This window comes from Puntigrus tetrazona, chromosome 9 (assembly GCF_018831695.1).
Source record: "Puntigrus tetrazona isolate hp1 chromosome 9, ASM1883169v1, whole genome shotgun sequence".
NCBI classification, from domain to species: domain Eukaryota; kingdom Metazoa; phylum Chordata; class Actinopteri; order Cypriniformes; family Cyprinidae; genus Puntigrus; species Puntigrus tetrazona.
The window spans coordinates 13,106,229-13,123,538 of record NC_056707.1 but is presented as its reverse complement, the minus strand read 5'-3'; the positions used below and the strand labels follow the sequence as shown (position 1 = coordinate 13,123,538).

Genomic DNA, 17,310 nt, shown 5'->3' with positions numbered 1-17,310 from the left:
GCGTGGTGTTGTCATTATACCATGGAGTCAGATTGTTTTCTTTTATCTTTTTAAGTGCAAAGGAGCAACTGTATCTAAAGTGCTAGAAAAAGAGAGTGCATAGTTTCTGTTACATCATCAAGTTTTTGCATCGTATTGGATGAGCTAAGGAATTGAGATAAGTCAGGAAGGTTATTTAGAAAGCTTTTTTTGTGGTGGAAGTGATGGTTCTACCATACTTGTAATAAGGTGCAGAGTTTACAGGTTTAACTATACAGAGTTCACACAAGACTAGATAGTGATCTGAAATGTCATCACTTTGCTGCAGTACTTCAACCATTTTAACATCTATTCCATGTGACAGTATTAGATCTAGAGTATGATTTTTGACAATGAGTAGGTCCAGAGACGTGTTGTCTAACCCCAAATGGAGTTTAAAATGTCTAAGAAAGCTGATCCTAATGAGTCTTTTTCATTATCAACATGGATATTAAAAATCGCCAACAATTAAGACTTTATCTGTGGCCAGTACTAACTCAGTTAGAAAATCAGCAAATTCTTTAATGAAATCTGTGTTGTGCCCTGGTGGCCTGTATACAGTAGCCAGTACAAACATGACAGAAGATTTATCACTAGCACATGATTCTTGTAGATAATGTTATATGCAGCACCAAAACTTCAAATGAGTTATATTTAAAGCCTGCCTCTGAGAAGTACTAAGAATATTGTTATAAATTGTAGCAACACTCTCCTCTACCTTTTAAACGTGGCTCATTTTTATAGAAATAATTTTGGGGGTAGATTCATTTAGAGTAATATAATCATCTGGTTTTAGCCAGGTTTCTGTCAAACAAAGCAAATCTAGCTTCTGATCATTGATCAAATCATATACATAAAGTGCTTGTGGAAAGTGATCTAATATTTAGCGAGCCAAGTTTTATCGCTTGTTTATTTGAATTATAGGTAGTTTTAATTTGTTGGACATCAATTAAATTATTGCTTTTGATTAGGTTTGGACGTTCTCTGCATATTCTAATTCGGGAACAGACACAGTCTCTATAGTGTGATATCTAGGTGAAAGAGTCTCTATGTGCTGAGAATTAACTGCCTTCTGTGACGTGGAGGCAGCTAGCAGACGGTCGGTTTAGCCGGTCTGTCTGCTTCTGACCTGGGCACTAGTTGGTCATGTTGGAGCCTATAAGACTATATGTCATATTTCTAGATAGAAGAGCGGCACCACCCCAAGAGGGATGGAGACCCATCTCTTTTCAACTTAGACTGGCCTGCCCCCGAAACTCATCCAATTGTCTATAAAGCCCATGTTGTTCTGGGCAGGTACCCACTTGGGCTGTCAGCCATTGAGGGCCAGCAATCTACTGTAAATCTCATCACCCCGGTAAGCAGGGGAGGGGACCAGAGTATATTACATTTATCCCGACATTGTGCTTGCAAATCTACACACCTCTTTAATATTATTATTTTTAGTGATCCTCAATCAGCGAAGTCGAACATCATTGGGCACCGGCAGTGAATAAATGAAATCTTGAGAATTTTACGTTTAGCGTGCTCCAGCACTTTTAAACTTGACAAGATGTCAGACGCTTCTGGCTTCCGGTAAGCATTGGATATGGTGGCTGGTGTCTCTATTTTCCCGTTCATGCATAACAGAATCGCCAATTACTAGAGCACTTTGATCAGGTTCTCAGTGGAGTGCGCTACTGAGTGAGAGCACCTGTTTTTGATGTTCTGATCGGAGCGGAGGCGCGTGTTTTGACTCCGCCGATCAGCCTCGCCTCACGGTCACCCAGATTGCCCTGCTGCCACGGGCTCTGAGGCTGGAACCAGACAATGTACACGCGATCCACTGTACTAGCCGGATCCAAAGCAGCATCTACAGCCCTCGTGATTCTTACTGCTCACTCAACTAACAAACAGACTTACATATACACATATATACATACAGATATACATACATATACATATGTATACATACGTATATATATATATACAGACATACAGTCATACATATCTACATACATACATACATACATACACACATACATACATACATATGCATCCTTACATACAGACATACACATACACATACATATATATATATATATATATATATATATATATATATACATACATACAGACATATACACACACACACACACACACACATATACATACATACATACAGACAGACAGACACACACACACACAGACATACATAAGTATATATATGTGTGTGTGTATATATATATATATATACACACACACACACACACACACACACACACACACACACACACATATGTACTCATATATATATATATATATATATATATATATATACACATATAATACACACACACACACACACACACACATTTATATATAAATAATTTATTAAGCGTATGAGTGTGTGAACCTGAATTGCATTAATTAAAATAATATTTACAAATATATACAATCAGTATTTTAGATTAAAACATATTTAAACCGATCACTTAAACATTTCAACATTTTTATTGAATTACACCAGCCTGGAATGACTATGATGCAGGAAGTACATTCATTGCATTACATTGAGGATATTGCAAAATCCATGTTCATTTGTACATGATACAACGTATTCAAGAGAACAATCCAAATAAAGTGCGCCACCTAGAGTCTTCTAAGATTCGATACTGGAATCATTTAAAAGCTAACCATCTAAGGTTTCTCCACAAATCCATAAATAAAATACTTTAAATTAGTTATTTTCCATCTAACCAAAAATATATTCTGTAAATTTGATTTTAGTGGAAGATGCTTTGATTTTTTTGGATTATCAAATAAAATAAACACCAAATATCAAACATGAACGTCTGATAAATCCACTGATGTAAGACTATATGAAGGAAACACTTTATTTTATCAAGAATATCCATAAGTAATAACGGATACATACTTAAATGAAAATCCATGTTTTTTTAATTTAACAACATAAATTAAATATTAATAAGCACTTTCAAATTCTTCTTGTTTTTCTATGCTGTAGGAAATGAGAGCCCTTTGAATATAATGGGAGGTGATAATTTTACGCGCATATCCGCATTCCAAACAGACTATGTAAAAGAAATATACTACACCAGACAGAGCTGATGTAGTTAGATGCAACAGGCAATGAATAAGGCTTAATGTCAGGCAGCTAAATGTTTTACAAGGTTGGTCAATAAGCTCCAGTCCTGTATTTCATGTGTTTTATAGGCAGCATAGTTATTCTTTTAAAGCCTGGAAACCCAAAGCTCTTGACTAACTGACATATCAGTGCAATACAAAGCTTGTCTGCTCTGCAAAGAACACATTCCATGTATGTTAAGACTTGTGAAAGCACAGGTCGGGAACAGTCAGAATTCCTGAATCACCCGGAAGTGATTCTCGATGGATGCAGGCTCATCCTCAAAGTGCAGTTTCTGGCTAAGACAAGCACCCATATCCTCCAAAGTCTTTATGAAGTGGCGGTGCTCTCGCCCGACCCACGCCCTCATCGGGTCGCATACCTCATATGGAGTGACATGGGCGTGAATAGCCACCCCACTGGAGGCCAGCTCACCCAGAGCACACTTATCGGTCACCCAGGTCTCACTGCCTCCAGGGTGTCCTCCATCCAGCCAGTACATATCTGAAACACTTTCCAGAAACGAGCTCAGTTCTGGATCCGCTCGAGCTCCAGACAGCTCATACACCATCTGATTGAGAACAACGCATCCTTTACTGAAACCCACTATGGTGAGCGTGAAACCTGCAGGCAGTGGGCCAGGGGTGGATGCACCACTAAGAGGGGGTAAAGGGTTCGGGAGGCCAGCCCGCTGCATGCTGTGACCCAGGAGAGCCCTCAGGTGGCGAATGGCTCCGTAGTCTGGAGAGTGTTCTGGTGCTCCAAACATGTTGCTCTCTACAAAGTTCTGATAGCAGCTGAACTTGTGTAGGTACATTCGGGATGCGCGGATGACCCAGATATGGCAGCCAGGGAAACGCTTGCCCAGGGTGAGGGCGACACGCTCCAGGCTCCAGGACTGCCATGGGGTAGCGTCAGGATGGAGGGCCATTTCCTGCTGAAAGTTCTGCATGGTGGATGAGAATGAGAAAGTTGCATATGAAAAGGGAATGAACACTGGAATGAATGGATGTATCTTCATTTATCATTTCATTTTAAAAATGTAAAATATATCAAACTAGCTCATTTAAAATAGTTTTCATGTAATTATATTTTGCAGTGTTAATGTTATTACTGTATTTTTTTGTAAATGCAGTCTTGGCAAGCATACAATATGCCCCCCGACTTGGAAAACTATACTGTGGAAATAATGAGACAATGAGATATGAGCATCACTCCAAGTCTAAAGGAATTCAGAAATCCTCAGAAACCTGGTGAAACCCTAAAGTGATGTAATATGTGTAATAACTAAACAGACTTCTGCAGTATGTGATGTGGGCCTGTTTTCAATGTCTCTAATGAAAAACTAAATATAGAGATCCAGCCCAGTTGCAGCAGAAGCTAAACTGTATCAAATGACTTCAGTGAATAATCCAAAGGGGGGGTCCACGGTTTAACAGACCAGACTTTTTCTAACGTAGGCATATTTTGAATCAAATCAGAACTGTGTACACAATATCTAATTCCTGATTATGCTTAGCTTCTTTCCTAAGCCATTATTGATTAAAAGGCCATTTAAAGCGGTGCATACATGGTACCGATGACATTAACCAACCTGAATGTCTCCAGGAAAGAAGACTACGTGATCGTTGCCTTTCTGCGGGTCCTCCGTTTCATTGTCGCATCGTCTCTGTGTTTCCGTAGCAGGTCTTAGGAGCAGAACATCATTAACGCGGTTTTGATCGTAACCGGGGACTGAAGTCAGGCGGAGCAGCGCGGGAGCAGAAGCGGAGGTCCCGGGCCCGCACAGCCCCGCCGCGGTGCTCATCTTCCTCGCTATAGCCGCTAGCGATAAACAAGCAACAACCGAACGGATGCTTCCCATAAGCAAAGGGATTATGTAGCGGCCACTGCGCGGCTTGCAGCATTAAGATTGAAACCATCACTGCAAAACCAGAGCAAAAAATAACGTCGCATGATCCGAACTAATCGGGTGAACATTCAGCTGTTAAACTTGAAGCGTAAAATAAATCTACAGGTTCAGGATATTGAAATATACATCACGTATACTGTTTTATATTAAATGCTGTAGCGTACTCTGGAGCGTCAGAGGCTGACACAGATGCGCATGCGCGGAGTACTGACACGTTAATGAACAGCGGCAGAGTTGATACATAACGCATTCGGATTGACTGCTTGAATGGAAGACTGTAAAAGATTAATGTGACAGAACTATGATTAATCTGTTGTCCAAGACTCTTGTTTTTAAACTCCAGGAGGCGGAATCTTGACAGGAATCCCGACTCTTGTACGTTCGATCGGTTCTTTTGAACAGCTCGAGTGAGTCGCGTCAAAGTATCAGTTCAAAAAACCGATTTAGGGGCGTCGTGCATGCTCTTATGTTCTTCCGGCATTGTTGTAGTAGTTATTTGTCCTGCCTAATGTGTCGATTTGCTGCAGCCATAATACTTGAATTGATTTTATTATCTCTTTGTTAAACACGTTATAAAATATTATATTCATAACCGCGGAGTGCGTTTTATTTGCTTATTCATTTATGTTTTTATCTTTCATTTATGTTTTGTGGAAGGTTCAACTGATTTATTGGACAAGTTCTACTCAATAGTCCGATTGGTTCATGAATCAGACATTGCTAGCGGAAACAGCCCAGAGCATGTGAGTTGTTCTGGAGTTTCACGCCTTAAAGTGACACAGTGTGCGTGAAAAACAAGGACGCAGTTTGTTTGTCAGTCAGTTACGCAAGACATTTGTTAATTATTTACTCTGCGCTTTTTCAGTAAGCTACGTGCATTCTAAACTTTAGAACCGTTAGACATGAACTGATCAATATAGTGTCCTGCCTATCAACTTACACAACTTCATCCCTGAAAGCTCATGCATTTCTAAGAGAAGATTTACTAAACGAATGTCACTTAAATGTTCGTGACATTTCCGTCAACCAATTTAACATCAACCGGTAGTATCTGTTAAACAGTATGCAGTTAATGTTGTCGAATAATGCTATAAAGTGTTACCAAGAAAATGTAGCGTCCCTGGGTTGACTGAGAACCTGGTTTGGGGTCTGTGGACCAGTAAAGTGTTTCTGCTTTCTTGAGGGATGTCCTGCTCTGCTCTCCGTGGACGGCTGGTTGCATGTCTCCTGAACATCTCAGAAGCTCGGAGAAGAGACCTGGTGGAGAGGGTGGCTAGATCAGCCATCACAGACACGCATGGTGAGATAAAATTGCCTTTATTACTTTCAAACTGATTCAAAATGGTTAATGTTTTAAGTTGTAACCAAACTGTCTGGATCTGTCTTTTATAAGGGAAAAAGCGTGACGGCATCACGGTGCTTAATATCTTCAATGATGTTGACTACAACCGCTCTGTCATCACTATTGTTGCAAGCATTGACCTGATAAGTGAGTTTGCCTGCTCGTCCTCCCATGCGTTTTTATAAGAAAAGTCCAGTTTTTAGAACAACTGTTGTTGTTTTTTTCATGCAATTGTACAAAAAAGCTCATTCTTTATTGTCGTCCGATTGTAGGGGAGGCTGTGCTGTCGGCTTGTGAGAGCGCATGCTCTCTGATTGACATGAATGTCCATGAGGGCATCCACCCATGCATGGGTGCAGTGGATCTGGTGCCTCTCTATCCGCTGGGGGAGGAGGTGGGCCTTGAGGATTGTGGAAAAGAGGCCCAGGGTATGTGGCCATGCATGCAAAAAAGACATTAAAATGCATGTTCTGAACCTACAATTTGCAAAGTATAAATTTAGACTTACGGTGCAAGACTATTTTTGCCTAAAGTAAAAATAAAAAACAAGAAAGCAGCATAAACATCATTAGCTATTTTGAGGTTAACGTTGCAAACTTTTCATATTATTCGAAGGATTTAGATTTGCGTCAGTGTAAATACGTCAAGTACTTTTTATCATATGTACCTGATGGTTTAAGCACTGCGGTTTTCTTCCTTTTTGTAGCATTAGCCAAGGCTTTAACGGAGCGAGTCGTAGGTACCAGTGCCTTTTTGTTTGGCTGGGCTGATTCTCCTCAGCGTCGAGGTCTGGCTAAGAGGAGAAAGGAGATTGGCTGGTTCAAAAAGGTCTTTGATATGTCAACCATCCAACCAGATGTAGGTCCTCAGCCCACAAGGAAATATGGTGTTACAGGTAACTTTTTTTTTTTTAAATCTACCATTACAAAATATAGAACGTAAATGAAGCATTGATGTAGATTTTGCATCACAATAAATCATGGGCATTAGAGCTATTGTATGTGGGTGGGACAGGACTCAGCAACCCAACAATCCTTTTCAGTGCCGTCAGTCAAATCCAATCCACATGACGAATGCTAATAATCATAGTAGCTGCTTCCTCAAATGTGTCCATATAAACACTGGTGTAGTGGAGCCTGGAAAGATAGGTATGCATTTAATTTGGACCCTTGGAATGAAAAGTTTACAGGGGATTACTGGTTTAAGAAATCGTTAAAACCTGCTTTTTTATTTTAAGGTATTGTTTTCATTATGATGTACTGATTAAAGTTTATTATTATAGTGCCCACCATAGGACCCACCCACATTTCTGCAACCTTTGGGTTCCAGTAGTCATAATCTAAATGTACATTCTCCAAAAATGAGACAAGTTTTGATGTGCTTTTGTTGCAACTATGAGCATAATTTTATATATATATATAACAAAACAATACTGTTGATTAGCTAAATTCAAAGTGATTGAGATATTGTTCATATTTGGGCATTCATGTTTTTTTTGGGGAATGGGAAATAATAAAGTTAACAAGACTGAAAATGTGCTCCTTTAAAGATTCTGTGATCATTTGCTGACTCTCATCAATAAACTTTTTCTGATTAACAGGTTTAATTCAGGTCATTTGTGACCTTATATTTTTGGGGGGGGGGTTGGATTTGGCCTGATATGAGGGTGGTAAATGATATTTTTGCATGAGAATATTCCAGTTATCACTAATTTGAACCCTCAGTAAACAACACGAATAACATTTATCTAATCTGCAGGTATAGGAGCCAGCCCCTATGTCATGAACTGTAACGTGACCATAGATACCCAGGATCTAGCTGTGGGCCGAATGGTGGCTTCAGCAATCCGTGAATCCAGTCCTGGTGGTATTCCTGGAGTTCAGGTCATGGCTCTGCCACATGAAGGGGCCGTGGAGATCGCTTGTAATGTGGAGAGTGTTCAAGGTGGTCCTTCGTCTTCATCTTATGGTGAGGATAATTGGCCAAGCTTTACCATTGGAGGGCAAAGTTTCTGCCATGCTCCAGCCTCACTAATCAAAGCACGGGTAGCAGAGCTGGCTAGACACCATTGTGTGGCCATTAAGGGTATGGCTCTGGTGGGTTTTACCCCACGTGAGTGCCAGAGACTGGCAGAGGGAGCACTCACAAATGGCATTGGAGAGTTCTGGAGAGAGCTGCAGCGTGTGCACATGTGATCAAGAGCAGAGGTATATTTCAGCCAAACATTATATTGTCATTTACTCACCCTTATCTCAATTCATCACTTTCAATGTCTTTTGTCCTCCTATGGAACATGAGCTTACGAAAATACTGGGATATTTTCCAAAAAAAAAAAAAGTAAAGCAAGTTTAGAATGACATGAGGGTAAGTAAATTATGACAGAATTTTCATTTAGTCTCCATTAATAGTGTTTGGTTCCAATCTTTTTATTAAAAAGCTTGAAACGCCTGATTAATGGTGGTTTATCTCATGTTTTGTGTCAGTTTGTTGTGATGGAAAAAAGGCTGGGAATAATTAAGCATTGATAAAATCGGACAAATGTAGGCATGCTTGGAGTAACTGTGTTATATGGAACACTTCATATGTTAATGGATAACATGCCATTAAAACTTGTTTGGGATGTTTTTAATTGCTGAAGCAGTCTGTGGTAATGTGATTTTTAATGCCATAATTTGGGTTAATTCATCCTTGCTTATCACATGACGTTCTGCTCATAGGTAGATATAATTATACTATGGGTAATTGGGCCAGAGGAGTTTGACCACTCCTTGATGATCTCATTCGGAGCGTTACGGATGTTATATCTGGGACATGTAAGTGATTTAGTGCTTAAGGGGGGAAGGGAGAAACTCTCCTATTGCTAACATACTAGATTACACATACTATTACAAAAATGCATTGAAAGAATATCAGGGCTAGCAAGTACAGACAGCAACAGGAACTCGAATTTCACAAGATGAGGAACAAGAATTCTGATAAACATGTTTTGAAAACATTCAAACAAGTTTGTGCTTGACTGAGTTGAATATAAAACCTAAGCAGGGGATTCCTGACCTTAATTTTATGCTTCCATCTGGTGGGATATACTGTAAAACAGAGTCTTAAGTGTAATGTGGTGCTTTAAACATAATCTTATGTCTTTCTTTTTTCACACCTCACCTGTACTCATTTCACTTGTGCTGCATCAGTCTTGTCAAAGATCAAAAACTCATGGGGACAGTAATCATATAAACTTCAGCTAAATTCAAGTAATCCACATTTGGTACAGATTAAAATAAAAATGGGACACTATGCTGCTGTTAAACTATTACTTAAGCCAGTTTTGACTTTTATGGCACTGGATTGTTTCAGCCAGTTTTATATGATACAGCTTCCCATGTAAGATCACAACACTATAAAGCAGAACTGTATAGCCTGTACCCAGATATCAGTGCTGTAACACACAGATCTTAATCTTCTTTAAAGTTCAGGATTTTTCAAATACACAGACACACAAGCTGTGTACTAAAGTAAGTGAACACAAAGAAATGTACAGATCATGAACACATTTTGTGTGTATTACACACAAATAATTCAGCTGCTTTTCTTGACCATAAATCCCTGGCTTATATTTTAATAGTGCTCGCAAACTAACCACAATCACAGGAACTGGCAAAATATACCTAAATGAAAAGCGACGCTATTAAAATATTAACTATTAAATTACATATTAGACTCTTAATACAGTCATATATTGCATAATCCATATTCAAAGAAATCAAATTATCCGGTTCCCGCACTGTCACTAGAAATATATAAAAACACCCAGTAACATACTTTACCCGGCAGGACAAATTAATATAGGTCTGCAGAATGAAGTTGGGGCGCTACACCACAAACTGGAAAATTTGAAGTCACCTCTCATGGTCTAACTCTTCTTTTACCAGAAGCATTAAACATCCTATCCTGTGCACACTCAACATCTAGATGCATATGTAGAAAAACTATTGGGCTTACCCGAAATAGAAAGTGTTCAGCTGCAGATGTATTACACTTTTGTACAACAAAACATACACAAAAGGTGTTACAGTAAGAATACGCAGAATTTTTTCCTCTGTGGTCACATTGCACTCTATAAAAAAGGCAACAGTCTTAAGAGTAAATGCCACTCAAAAGATCAAGTAGAACAATTACAACCACCACCACAAGGATTCATTTCCCAACATTTCGTTCTTGATTTATTCCTAATTAAATAATCCTAAGTGTTCAATCAAACTATCACCTTTCCTTTCACACGGTCACTTCTGGTAAGTTTTTTTTTTTTTTTTTTTGGCCAAAGTGGTGGGGAGAACCCATATAATCAGTCACTTTGAAGTTCACTCCCCAATTTGCGACAGCAGTTAATCATTCCTGAATCACATGACAATGCATTCGCTATAAATTAACAGAAGAAAGTGCGTCGAGTGTTCAAGTAGGGTGTATAGTTCAACACATTTAGGGAAAGGAAACGGTGGGCCACTGAAGCAGCACTCAAATGGACAAAGAGTGTGCCAACCATTAACTGTAACAAGAATGCCAACCTTTCATGGTAATCATACTAAGCAAATATTGGCAAATGACAAAGCAAAAAGCACAGGTGGTAGAACAGTAGCATTGAACCTCATCTCTCTTGATTGGCAGTGTAGTTTTGCTTATTGTATGGATGGTTTGTGAGGGATTTTAGGGAGGAGTAGGAACATGGAAGTGGAGTCGCAGTCTCATCTCTTTGAAGCCCTTCTTGGGTCCCTGCCGTTACTTATGGTAACTGTGGGTTTGGATGGAGCAGGGGGAACCCCTGCAGTTACCGGGGGTGGCCCATTGCCTGGAACACGCCCATTTGGTCTTCCTGGACCCCCAAAATTGGCATCCCGAGGCACAGGTGCAGCACTGTTGGAAAATACTGGCACTGTGCCATTTCCTGTTGAACAAATGGTTACAAGAAATGTGACTAACATAACAGAGACACTGTAATAAGCGTTACAGCTGTTACTCTAGTTGCATCGTTAAGCAGACATTTGTCAAAAGCAACTTACAGTATGCCAACGGTAGGTACAAACAGGAGCGGGATCTCAGTAAATCTAATTTCTGAGATTGAACCTGCAACCTTCGTTAGCAGAGGAGATTCCAAACCACAAAGCTACCACTACTAAAACAATGTTGGTTACCTCAGTAGGACTGACTGAGAAGCACTAGACATTTGCTCACCTGTCTGCGCAGGAGTACCTGCATTTTGATTTGGTGGAGAATTTCCCCGCTGTTCTTTACCCTAATGAGATGACAAGAGAAAACATTGTTGACTTTAGTCATGAACCAACACCTCCTGTTAAGCAGTTTAATGGCTTGGTGTTTAAATGTGCAGCAGCAAACCAAACATTGGCTTCTACATTTCAATTTAGGAGTTCTGCTGAAATGAGGTAGAATGTAAAATGAGCAGTGTTTTCCCATAACAGAAGCAAATTTAGGCTTGCAAATAACCGAAAGGAAGTACAGTCAGAGGCATTGCACTGAGATGCCACTTTGCATGAACAGGAAGAATGCACTTACCGTCTTGTTCTGCTGGTTAGCTTGTGCTAGCAGCTCAGGATTTGGTTCACTGAAATTAGGAACCTCAGAATACACCATACAGAACCTGTTAAAGAATACAATTAGTCTACATTATTATTTTTTTTTTTATATATACACATTTTGTAGAATAATGGCTGAAACTACAAGTGCTCCCACACATTTTGCCTAGTACATCTGCCACACGATCTGAACTAACATTAAATGTTTGAGTAAAGCATCAAATCAAAATCTCACTGCAGACAGGGGTGTCCAGTTATGCTCCTGGAGGGCTCCTTTCATGCAGGCTTTAAATTAGGTTGAAACTAAACACCGAGCGTGACACTATTATCATTTCCATGAATTTCCATGCTCGGAAAGCGAGGATTTTAAAACGGAGATATAAGGGTTCCTATGACAACGCAAACGCAGATTTTTAATTTAGACATTTACTGAACACTCAAAGCATCTGCATATAGAAAAACAGATGTGAACAGAAGTGATTCATCAGTCACTAGATTTTGGAAGAGACACCAGGGTTAATTACAAAATTTACTTTATCTGCCAAGTGGGCATGGTTGCTGCCCAACGTCAATAAACCACAAAATGATGAACGTGGCCAATGATTTATTGCACATGATATATTGAGAGAGAATTTCATACTCACTCCCCAATTTTCTGTAAGTCTCCTCCTCTTCCAGTGTACAGTGTAAGGCACCCCTTCCAGATGGAAGCATACCTAGCCGGACACAAACATTTAAGTAAAAATAAATAAATAAATCTGTACCATGTTCATAAGGCTTAATTCATGTTTATTTCCTGTACATTGTTACCATATAGGTCATAGTTATTGAAGGTGTCTTACATGATGCCAAGCATTTTAGAGCACTTTGAACTCTGTGTGGCTACTGGATCGCCAAACTCAGTGTCTAAGCTCGAAAAGAATTAGACAGGAGGAGGTTCGTACCCTCTCGTGAGGCGGATGATGTCCCCGGGCTGGATGAGGCTGCCCAGCTCATCCCACACAGAGATGGCGATGCTGCCGCTCTTATCTGCCACCCTGCACGAGCGCACCTCGTGCCCGTCCTTTGTCTTCGTCACCCGACCTGCGCGTGCACAGCAAAGTTCACCGTCAAATCTCAGCCGCAACAAACTTACTAAAACACACACATAATTGCGCTACACGGCGGCAGTTGCGCGAAAAACCAAAGCTACAAGAACAGAGCAAGAGAGGCGTCAAGCGCGACGTTAGACATGTTAATCATGAACGTTAGCACGGAGGAATTAGCTCCTCTCGTGCTAATAAACGCTCGCGAGCGACACAGCAGTGAATCCACTTACCGATTTCCAAAACAATAAAGACGATATTAAGGTTTTTCGATCCGGGCTTTACATCTTTAATCAAGATCACAGCTTCGTTGGAGATATTCGACATTTCTGAGGGCTGAGGTGGAGGCTAGCACACCGGCTAGCGAAACCACAGCTGTGTGAGGATTTCTTGATCTAAAGCTAAATCTGTGCTCTGAGTGGGTCGTTTTATTTGCCAAATAAACTTGACTTGGCAAATAAACGTGGTTTTCAAGACCCCTTTGCAAAGGCTGGGGTGTTTCTAGCTTAACATTTGAGGCAGTTTGTTGTCACACTTCATCGAGCTAAAAGGAAATAAAAGTAAAAGGGGAAATATTTCCTCCCTCACGATTTAAACTATTCGCATAAAAACACTCAGTTCGTTTTCCAGACAGATATTTTAGACTTCATCCTGTCCTAAACCCGAAAAACTAAAACTCCCCAAGACTTCGCTTCTAAGTCGGTCTCTGCTTAAAATGTCTAGGTTAGCATCTAGATTGATTTATACTGAGTCACGGTCTTTGTGTTAGCCTACTCACTATCAATACACGACGTCAAATTAACAAAGAGCTGTGGAAAACGGACGTTTCTTTATATAAACGTGCCGGTCTCGTTTTAAACCGTGTCAGTGAGTTCAGTCACACACACCGCCGGTCAAACTGTAAACTAATAACGTTAGCGCGTCTTTCCATTTCACCTTCCTCACGAAAACCATTCATCTGGCGTCTAAGCGATATTTTAAGGCAAATGCGAACGACAGAGGTAATCTAAAAAACGAGTGTCAGCCGAAATGACTAACAGTTACAGCTGCCTAACTTTAATGTGCGTTATGAGCGGTTCAAAACTTCCTGATGGCCTTTAAAATTAATATATAGCATGTTTTCTACACGTGTAGCACTGCACCTTACTAAAATAAAGAATTTAAAAAACTGTCGCAAAAGAGGGGAACTCTCTATTTGACAGCGCTATCCGCCTCTCCCTCTCTAACAAAGCGTCTGAGCTTCTCCGGTGTGTGTTCGGTTCTTTAAATTTTACCGAACGTACCATCTCTGCGCTCCGCGGGGGTGTTCAAGGACGTGTAATTCCCGTTAAATACACAACTACGGTTTTAATACACGCGCGTTTGAGTGAACAGACATCACAAACGAGTCGCTCAGCATCGGTCGGTATCGTCAACACTGCACAGGAACGAGCCCTTAAGAGACTGGAGTGTTGGTTTTTACCGCGTTCTTGTTACATTGAGCACGATCTGATTGGACACCGCGAAGAATGCGTCCACATGGATGGGAAATAACCACGCACTATTTCCTTGTACGATCGTCGACGTTGTGTAATGCGATTTGATTACACGTTCTGAAATATTTCCAGAGGTATTTGGGTTGCATCAGCACTTCAGCAATCCAATAGACTGTCGGCAGTTACAAGATGTTGTTTTTACGGTTCTTCTGTATTGTGATGGCTGGGTCCTATATGTAACCCCCGTATATCACTGAAGTGAAGTTAAACTTGCGTCAAGGAGATGTAACAAGGCCATGTAGATAAGTGCGGGAATGTACTTCCTCGCATTTAATGTGCTGCTTCTCCGTGTGTGAAAACATGAGTGAGCGTGACATTTCTAGCTAGACGTAGATTGTCTTGGACTGTCACATAAACAACCGAGACGTATGAATTAGTTTCAAGGGTTCGGCAACAATAATTCATCAGGTCTCGAGCTCACACGGAAGCGAAAAAGAAGTTCGTCACGAACAGGATTCGAACCTGTGCGGGGAAACCCCATTGGATTTCGAGTCCAACGCCTTAACCTCTCGGCCACCGTGACGCCATTTTTGATTCTCGGAAAGAGCGTATACAACAATGAAAACACGATTCTTAGTAGACATAGTCCCCCTCTCGAAGCTAGCAAACTCTAGCACACGGTCTTCCAATAAACTTTCCTGAGGCGGTTATTACGCAAATGTCATGAAAAAAACCGACGTACACTTGTACACGTACACAGTAAAATACGGTTGTTTATTATTAACATTATTTCAATATAACAGTCTGATAAGGTATTTATAATACATTTCGTTAAGAAATAGTCTATCTACCTCTAGTTTCATTGGTTTATGTTTGACATTTGTTAAAAAAAAACAGATGAAAACCTACGAAGTTTGGCCACACGGTGGAGACAACGTCATCCATTCAATTTTAAAGTTCCAGTCCACAAACCAGGTGGAGCCGGCCAAGGTGGAAAAACATAATAGCAGTAAATTTGGGTAAAATTTTCCATTCTAAACATTTTACACTGAATGAAAATGTCTTGTTTTTATGTCACCTATAATCTCAGCTAATATCTTCTGTACCAACCCGGTGGAGGTTGTCTGTAGCTCAAAAAACCTCCTTCAACTTGGATAGATATACAGTATATGTAACCCGACCCTTTAGTCTACCTGGGAGCCAGGAAGATTTTAGACTCCTTGCCAGACCCACATATGGTTGATGTAGAAAATGAAACCGTGAAGTTTTCTGTCAAGGCCGGCTATTCATCTTAGTCTTTCTTGAATAGCGTAAGAGGTATTTTTATCTTACGTACTCCACATTTGAGCAGCAGGACCTGAGACACTCGAAACAAAACCTACCTTACACACATTTAAATTGCATTAATAAATGCAGAAATGATCTCTAGATAATTGTTTGTTGTCATAAACAAAACCGCCTAACAAAAGCTAAGTTGTTTTATCAGCGTTGACGTGACACCAGCATGCAGTGCGGTGAAGAGGCCTGCAGGCAGCACACCTGTAGAGCATGCAGGTATTCCACACCTCAGCTAACCCGTGCAAACTATAGCCATCAATACATTCCTACCTCTTCTTTTTCCACACAGTGGAAAATGAACTGCAGAGAAGCCATCCATCAGAACCAGGAATGCACCTTCTTCACCTGGTATGTGTGTGTGTGTGTCTCACTACTAAGTAGTTTAGTGCGAGATGGATGTGACTGTCCAGAGAAATGATAAATAGCTGGTCATTAGCGGTTGCGTTTTAGTTTGTAAGTCTATATGAGGGGCCTTCACTAGTGGGGAGAAAGGTGGTGACAATTACAGGGGCCCACAGTTATGGGGGGGCCCAAAGATTTCAACCGCCTGGCTGAAGCCATCTTAAAAAGACTCTCAGGACAGTTGATGGCACTGCTGCGTGTTGTCACAAAAATGTTTGCACATGACAATTAACATGTTTAATCAATTTAAACATTCACACGAGTTTAAAGCATGCAAGCACAAATAATTGATAATAACTGAGTGATTGCATGCTTTATTTAATGCTATGTGTTAAATAACACAATACCTAACTCTTATTCGAGTTATGTCATATTATGTATGACAATTGAAAAATAAATCAAATTTGTAATGCTTTAATTGTTACATTGGATGCATTATCTTTTTAAAATAACCGTGCCTAATTTACCTTAATGTTAATTCAAAGAAATTAAATGAGAGACCGTCACTCACAGCTCTTTACTGAACTGCTTTGTAGTTTTAACAAGAATTAATATTTAATTTATAGTGAATACTAGGCAATGAAATTTTATATTTGATTATTCAGTTCCTGTACCTGGACACCTATAAACTTGAAAAACCTTAAACATTGTTTAAATATTTGTGCTATTTACACAATTTCAAACAGGGCCCATGGGCACAAGCAGCACCAGCGCTTACAGGTCTGTGTGCAGAGTGTTTTACCACTGAATCATCTAAATATTGTTAGTGCTTAGAGGAATATGAAGTTATTACATTGGCAGTATGGAATGTTTGACTATACTTCTGCTTCACTGTACTCTTCTATTTATCAGGCTGTGTATGTGTGCCCTTGCCGTGCACTAGCAGTAATTGGAGAGTTGTTGGCAGAGGGTAAGGTTGCCATGGAGATGGCAGTCAATTGTGCTGGCTTTCCCCCAGAAATTTTGTAAACACGCTTCCCTCCCACCACGCCAAGCACTGCTATCAGTCCTCATAGACATCTACTTATT

The 17,310-nt window shown here is 40.2% G+C and overlaps 3 protein-coding genes and 1 non-coding gene across 8 annotated transcripts; 1 reads left to right on the top strand and 3 right to left on the bottom strand.

Annotated features, from left to right (window-relative positions):
* Nucleotides 1-2,495: 2,495 nt before the first annotated feature.
* c9h2orf69 (chromosome 9 C2orf69 homolog) lies at nucleotides 2,496-5,260 on the bottom strand. The gene is made up of 2 exons (XM_043248429.1): nucleotides 4,740-5,260; nucleotides 2,496-4,091 (listed from the first exon to the last, which is right to left on the bottom strand). The coding sequence occupies exons 1-2, from the start codon at nucleotides 5,007-5,009 to the stop codon at nucleotides 3,375-3,377; spliced, it is 987 nt and encodes a 328-aa protein (XP_043104364.1). The 5' UTR covers nucleotides 5,010-5,260; the 3' UTR covers nucleotides 2,496-3,374.
* Nucleotides 5,261-5,316: 56 nt separating this feature from the next.
* Nucleotides 5,317-9,036, top strand: ftcdnl1 (formiminotransferase cyclodeaminase N-terminal like 1). 4 transcript variants are annotated; one of them, XM_043248427.1, is made up of 6 exons: nucleotides 5,317-5,432; nucleotides 6,241-6,357; nucleotides 6,451-6,546; nucleotides 6,672-6,827; nucleotides 7,106-7,294; nucleotides 8,158-9,036. In XM_043248427.1, the coding sequence occupies exons 2-6, from the start codon at nucleotides 6,243-6,245 to the stop codon at nucleotides 8,592-8,594; spliced, it is 993 nt and encodes a 330-aa protein (XP_043104362.1). In that variant the 5' UTR covers nucleotides 5,317-5,432; nucleotides 6,241-6,242; the 3' UTR covers nucleotides 8,595-9,036. The 4 variants fall into 4 exon arrangements, with proteins under 4 accessions (XP_043104362.1, XP_043104361.1, XP_043104360.1 ...); XM_043248426.1 differs by having other exon boundaries at nucleotides 5,338-5,464; XM_043248425.1 differs by lacking the exon at nucleotides 5,317-5,432 and adding an exon at nucleotides 5,807-6,101.
* A 1,553-nt stretch (nucleotides 9,037-10,589) lies between these two features.
* nabp1a (nucleic acid binding protein 1a) lies at nucleotides 10,590-14,322 on the bottom strand. 2 transcript variants are annotated; one of them, XM_043248432.1, is made up of 6 exons: nucleotides 13,300-14,322; nucleotides 12,926-13,064; nucleotides 12,626-12,697; nucleotides 11,962-12,046; nucleotides 11,641-11,683; nucleotides 10,590-11,335 (listed from the first exon to the last, which is right to left on the bottom strand). In XM_043248432.1, exons 1-6 carry the CDS (start codon nucleotides 13,391-13,393, stop codon nucleotides 11,136-11,138), a joined length of 633 nt encoding a protein of 210 aa, XP_043104367.1. In that variant the 5' UTR covers nucleotides 13,394-14,322; the 3' UTR covers nucleotides 10,590-11,135. The 2 variants fall into 2 exon arrangements, with proteins under 2 accessions (XP_043104367.1, XP_043104365.1); XM_043248430.1 differs by having other exon boundaries at nucleotides 11,623-11,683; nucleotides 13,300-14,321.
* Nucleotides 14,323-15,042: 720 nt separating this feature from the next.
* On the bottom strand, nucleotides 15,043-15,124 carry trnas-cga. The gene has a single exon. It is a non-coding gene; the product is annotated as a tRNA-Ser (tRNA).
* Nucleotides 15,125-17,310: the final 2,186 nt, after the last annotated feature.

Bases quoted from the DNA above. Each gene is read 5' to 3' on its own strand.
- c9h2orf69 (XM_043248429.1), bottom strand. From the start codon at position 5,009: ATGGGAAGCATCCGTTCGGTTGTTGCTTGTTTATCGCTAGCGGCTATA. The intron at 4,092-4,739 runs GTTGGTTAATGT...TCCACCATGCAG, and splicing joins TCTTTCCTGGAGACATTCAG to AACTTTCAGCAGGAAATGGC.
- ftcdnl1 (XM_043248425.1), top strand. From the start codon at position 6,062: ATGTTCGTGACATTTCCGTCAACCAATTTAACATCAACCG. The intron at 6,828-7,105 runs GTATGTGGCCAT...TCCTTTTTGTAG, and splicing joins TTGTGGAAAAGAGGCCCAGG to CATTAGCCAAGGCTTTAACG. The intron at 7,295-8,157 runs GTAACTTTTTTT...TCTAATCTGCAG, and splicing joins AAGGAAATATGGTGTTACAG to GTATAGGAGCCAGCCCCTAT.
- nabp1a (XM_043248430.1), bottom strand. From the start codon at position 13,393: ATGTCGAATATCTCCAACGAAGCTGTGATCTTGATTAAAGATGTAAAG. The intron at 12,047-12,625 runs GTGAGTATGAAA...ATTCTTTAACAG, and splicing joins GACTTACAGAAAATTGGGGA to GTTCTGTATGGTGTATTCTG. The intron at 11,336-11,622 runs GTGAGCAAATGT...TTTGTTCAACAG, and splicing joins AGGTACTCCTGCGCAGACAG to GAAATGGCACAGTGCCAGTA.